This window comes from Capsicum annuum, unplaced genomic scaffold, assembly GCF_002878395.1.
Source record: "Capsicum annuum cultivar UCD-10X-F1 unplaced genomic scaffold, UCD10Xv1.1 ctg83209, whole genome shotgun sequence".
In the NCBI taxonomy this organism is placed as follows: Eukaryota; Viridiplantae; Streptophyta; class Magnoliopsida; order Solanales; family Solanaceae; genus Capsicum; species Capsicum annuum.
Window position 1 is genome coordinate 153,353 of NW_025894060.1, and position 6,156 is coordinate 159,508.

General features: G+C 36.8%; 1 protein-coding gene across 1 annotated transcript; it reads left to right on the forward strand.

Moving 5' to 3' along the window:
* Positions 1-308: 308 nt before the first annotated feature.
* Positions 309-1,672, forward strand: LOC107871529 (receptor kinase-like protein Xa21). The gene is made up of 4 exons (XM_016718479.1): positions 309-496; positions 582-611; positions 707-1,182; positions 1,326-1,672. The coding sequence occupies exons 1-4, from the start codon at positions 309-311 to the stop codon at positions 1,670-1,672; spliced, it is 1,041 nt and encodes a 346-aa protein (XP_016573965.1).
* Positions 1,673-6,156: the final 4,484 nt, after the last annotated feature.

Below are 6,156 nucleotides of genomic sequence, written 5' to 3' on the forward strand. Positions count from 1 at the left end.
CATTTTCGATTCAATAGCACTTTGTTGTTCATGTTGTTGTTCTTGTGTTGGTTGGAATATCTTGATACACACTTAACATTGTATCATAGACTGATGGATAAATCAATTTCAGACTCATATTGGCCTTCTCTATATCCAAGACCATGCAGCGATAGGCCATTAACGTCATCTGTAGTTCTTATGCTAAGTAAGATGGATCAACAGACGAAAGCAGCAAACTATTGTCCATTAGTTGTATTACTATGAAAGAACTTGCTATTGACTTTGTCGACAAGCATCGTACTAACCAAATGCTCTAATAGTTAACAATGGAAAGACTCTCATACCTTAAAAGCATTAATGTTTCATTTAATGATTTAGAAGGTGAAATACCCAGTGGTGGTGTGTTTGTGAATTACAGTCTGCAATCATTTCTCGGGAATAAAGGTCTATGTGGAGTGCACATAGTGGAGGTCCCTGCATGCACTAATCCTGGACAACAATCAAAGTCTAAGGAGTTAGTGCTAAAGGTTGTTATTCCAGTGGTTATTTCATCTTTTCTGATATTCTTATTGGCTTCAATTTGGATAATGAAATGACAGAAGAAAGGAAATATCAAAGATGTGGAAAAGGTACCAGATATCAGGACTCATCAATTAGTTTCTTACCACGAGATTCAACGAGCAACAAATTAATTTGATGACTCAAATTTAATTGGTGTTGGAAGTTCTGGCTCTGTGTACCAAGGTACATTATCTGGTGGTAGTGTAGTGGCCATAAAGGTTCTGGATTTGCAAAGTGAGGAAGTATGCAAAAGGTTTGATACCGAATGTGAAGTGATGAGAAATGTTAGACACAAAAATCTTGTTCCGGTGATTACTACTTGTTCAAGTGACTATATAAGAGCCTTTCCTCTTCAATATATGTCCAACGGGAACCTTGAGAATTGGTTGTATAGAGAAGATTGCCAATTGAACCTACTTCAAAGAATAACTGTAATGCTTGATGTTGCTATGGCCACTGAATATCTACATCATGAAAATGACACTCCTATAGTTCATTGCGACCTAAAGCCCACAAACGTTCTTTTGGATGAATATATGGTGGCTCATGTTGGTGATTTTGGAATATCTAAAATTCTAGCCGTAAGTAAGTCTATTGCACATACCGAGACATTGGGCACTCTTGGTTACATTGCACCAGGTATAAAAATCTCCTCTCTTTGATTTTCTCTTATCATAATTAAGCCTCTCCAAATTCTAGAAGAAAAAAAAGGAAGTTTTTATTCATGCAGAATTATTGTTATATCTCATTTGAGTTAAAACTTTTTTCAATTCTTTTCAAAGAATATGGCTTGGAGGGAATAGTATCCACTAGTGGGGATGTTTATAGTTATGGCATCATGTTGATGGAGGTTTTTACCAAAAGAAGGCCAACAGATGAAGAGATATGCAATGAAAATCTTGACTTGATGAAATGGATAACACAATCATTTTCAGGAACTATGCTAGAAGTTGTGGATGCCTATCTTATTCCCGAGGAAGAACAAATCACTTCTAAAAGTGAAATCTGCATAGCTTCCATGGTCGAATTGGCTTTAGATTGCACACTGGAAATACCAGAATCAAGGATAACCATGAAAGATGTAGTCAAGAGGCTTAACAAAATCAAGAACTCATTTCTAGAATCATAGAAGTTAGCATCTCTTTAAGCGGTATTGTTTCTCAGCTGCAAGTTAGCATCTCTTTCGGTAGTGTTCTTTCTGAGCTTCAAGTAAATATGCTGTTTTTCATTTGCCTTGTTTCTTTAATAAAGTCATTGTATGGAGTCATGTACTGTTCGTAATTCAGAGTGTTGTAGTCCAGCATTTTGTATTTTACTTTTTGCACCAGGTATATATTGGGCACTCTTGGATACATTGCACCAGGTATACTACTCTTTCTTTCTCACTTATCTTCTATCCTTTCTCTTTGATCTTATCTTATCTAACTCAAGCCTTCGCGAATTCTGGAACTAAATAAAAAGAAAGTCTTTGGTAGTATGAGCAGTATTGTTAAGATAGTGGAAAGGGTAATGAGCAAGTTGATGTTAGTTAGAGGAAGTTAGTGTGTGTGCGATATATGTGTGAGTTAGTTTGTTGGTTAAGTGTGACAACTCTCATTATACAGCTGTCACAAGGAGTAAACTAACTCTATAAATGTTAACCTGTAGTGCCATAACAAGCCAAGAAAATTCAATCAATGAAAAGCTACTCTTATTCTAGAATCTTCTACTCTTCTTCTTCAAGCTCTTACTTCAATAATATCGAAATCTAACATGGTATCAGAGCCACTGCTGATCGCTGGGTGTAATCGATGCTAGAGATGTCGATTTCACCCGATCAGTGAGAATAGCAGCTACTGTTCCATTACTTACAGTGAGCTTCAATGGCGGTTACTAGAAACTCAACTGCAGAGCCTTCAACTACAACTGGAGCACCTGGAAATATACCTACATCAGCTGGTACAATTGAAATTGACCACAATTATCCTCTGTAGTTACATCCAAACAACACTCCATGTAGCTCCCTTATTTCTATCCAGCTTACTGGCACTAAATATTATGCCTTGTGGAGTAGATCTGTGGCGTTGAGTCTCATAGGCAAGAACAAAATAGGCTTTGTTGATGGGAGATATCCTAAAAATCACTTTGATGAATCAGTACATGATCAGTGAGAGAGAGTTAATGCTGTTGTTTTGTCATGGATTATGAATTCAGTAAGAAGGTTCTATTGAGTAAATTATCTACTCCTCTAATGCTCATAATGTGTGGATAGATTTAAAGAAAAGGTTTGATAAGGTGAATGACTTTAGAGTATTCGACTTGCATAGAGAAATTGTTACACTCTCTCAAGGAACTTTGTAAGTTGCTGATTATTTTTCTCGAATGAGAACTCTTTGGGATGAGTTTGATGCTTTTATGATCTCTCCTAGATGTAGCTGTCCTGAATCTAGGAACTATGCCCAACACTTTGACTATCAAAGAGTGTAACAGTTCCTAATAGGTCTAAATGAGACATACTCTCAGTGTAGAAGCCAAATCCTATTAATGACCCCTACACAATCCATTAGCAAAGTGTATTGCATGATTTGGATCATGGAAGCCAGAGATTCATAGATTCTAGTTCCTCTGTGTGTCATCTTAATGATACACTAGATGCAGCAGCTCTCTTTACTCATAAATCAGGTTACAAAGGCAAAGGTGGATATTTAGGACCTTGTGGTTCAGGAAATACAAATTAAGTTAAGACTGCAGGTATCTATGAGGGAAGATCATCAGTTTCCACCTATAGGGGTGCTCCACAGAAAAGACCACCAGTGGTTTGTGATTTCTGTGGTTATAATAGTCATACTAAGGAGAAATGTTTCAAGCTATTGGTTACCCATCAGATTGTCCCAAGTCCAAGAAGAAAGGATCAGGATAGTATGCACATATGGTAGACTCCGCATTCCTATGGACACATATTCTACTAGTGATAAGGTGTCTCAATCTAGTTTAGCACAGACTATTTCAAGCCCTACTCCTCATTTTACACAAGAGTAATATCAATAGATTATCATGCTTCTCAACAAAGGGAAGTAGGCAAGAATTCCATTTAACTTGCAATAAATGCAGGTATCATGATAGCTCCAACTAGTCCTACTATAAGTGATAGTTGGATTATTGATTCTGGTGCTACTAATCATATGGTTTCTATCAGGTCTATCTTCCAATAGGTGATGAGGTTCTAGTCTCTCACAAAGGCACCTCTGGTGTACTCAGCAATTCTCTCATTACTGATATCCTATGTCTGCCTGAGTTTAAATATAATCTTCTATCTATATTGAAAATAACCAAGGATTTGCAATGTTCGGTGAATTTTTTCCTAACTTCTGCATCTTCCAGGATCTCTGTACTTGCATGGTGCTAGGGATTGGTAAAGAAGATCAAGGGCTTTACATTCCTCAAAATGCTTTCTCACAACCAACAAGTGTAAATAGATGTGCTAATAATGTGAAGTTGCTTTCTAATTCCAATGTTCTGTGGCACAAAATAATGGGTCATGCACCTTTTGAGGTGCTTAAAAGGAATGCTGAACTAAGTCATTTGAAGTATAAAGATCATATGTGCACTGTGTCCCCTTGCTAATCTGACTAAACTTCCTTTACATCATAACAACTCTGCGTCTAAGGCTCTCTTTCATATGTTTCATTGTGATATATGGGGACCTTATAGAGTGACTACCTATTATAAAAAGAGGTTCTTTGTTACTATTTTTAATGATCATTCTAGATTCACTTGGTTGTTTCTTATCCAGTTTAACTTTGAAGTGATAGTTGTACTTAAAGATTTTCTAACTAGAATACAAAACTTGTTTTCTACTTCTGTGAAAATTCGGAGAACTGATAATGGTTGTGATCTCTTTATTCATAGTTATAAATCTCTTATGTCTAATCTTGGTAGTTTGCATCAAAATTCATGTGTCTATACCCCTCAGCATAATGGGATGGTGGAAAAAAAACATTGAACTATTTTGGAAATTGCAAGATCCCTCAGATTTCAAGCAGGTGTACCTCTCAAGTTTTGGGGTAAATGTGTTGACACTGCTGTGTACTTGCTGAATAGAATTCCTTCAAAAATACTTCACTACAAATCGCCATTAGAAATACTACATCAGCAGGTTCCTCTACTATCTCATTTAAAAGTTTTTGGATGTATAGGTTATGCCTCTACCACCCATTGTTTAGGTATGTTTGATACTAGAGCAATTCTTTGTGTCTTTATGGGCTACTCATCCACTCAAAAAAATGTTACAAACTATATGATATTCATACCAGACTATTCTCTACTTTTTCTTTCCTTCAACAAGTTACCACTGACTCTCAATTATTTTCTGTCCTGTAGTCATCTCCTGTTGATAATGCAGTTCCTTTTTTCTATTTCCCCTCCATCCCTGCTCCTACTACTTCTCCAGTATCCCTTGAGCTGGAGCATAACCATGTCCCTTTATCCTTATCTCCTACTCATCCTTTTATATCTCATCCTGACCCCCCTCTCCTAAAAAAATCCACCAGAAGTAAGAAACCTCCTATTTGGATACATGGTTTTGTCACTACCAAGCATGTCTAAACTCAATAATGTCTGTCACATATTCTCAGCTCTCTAATCAGTATAATCAATCTCTCTCTGTCTATTCTTCTATTCCTGAACCCTTCTTATTCCTTGAAGCCTCCAAAGATCCCTCTTGGGTTGAGGCTATGAAGCTGGAGATTGCAGCCCTTGAGGAGAATCATACATGTTCTATTGTTCATTTCCACCTGGTAAATTTTGTAACACCCCGAGTTTTGGGTTAGAATAAAAATCATGACTCTGATGCATGGATAATCCCAGAGCCTTAAATCCAATTGTAATTTGGCATGTTTATGTAGTATGTGAATCCATTTGATCATGAATTTAGACCATAGAGGTCCTTTAACTCAAGGACGAGTTGAAATTATTTCGATCAATAAAGTTTTAGTGGATGTTGTAATTTGTGTCAGTTTCCATCGACCATAACTCTCTATATATGTCGAATTAGAGAGCCTACTATTTTTCAAATGATAGGTCTTCGAGTTAACTTTCCAACGATACCAATTTTCCTAAAATCCGACACCCGACCAAGAAGTTATGACCTTTCAAAGTAGTATACGTCGCCTAACCAATCGCACATGACCACTGGAAAGTATATGCGGCGCCTATGTAAATATAGGCGATATCATATGCGGCGCCATGTAAATATAGCCGATATCATACGCAGCGCCTATGTAAATATATGAGATATCATATGCGGCGCATATCTTATGGTTTCAAGTGACTTAAACACTCCGTTTTTGGGGCAAAATGATCCTTTTTCCACCCTTATTCAGCCATAAACACGAAATTCAGTCCCCAATTCTCCAAAATACATCCATATTCATCTAAAAATTCTCAAGAACACTCCCAACGGTTTCAAACTAAAAACACAAATAAATCAAGATTTAACCGTGGGTTTTCAAAATTGATTAGAGATTCGGAGTCCCCAATCCACAGGCTTCAAGAAGCACCCATTATTTTTTTGAAATAGAGGTAGGCGGGGTTTTCCTAAATTCTCATAGGCATAGAAAAATCATGTTTTAGAAT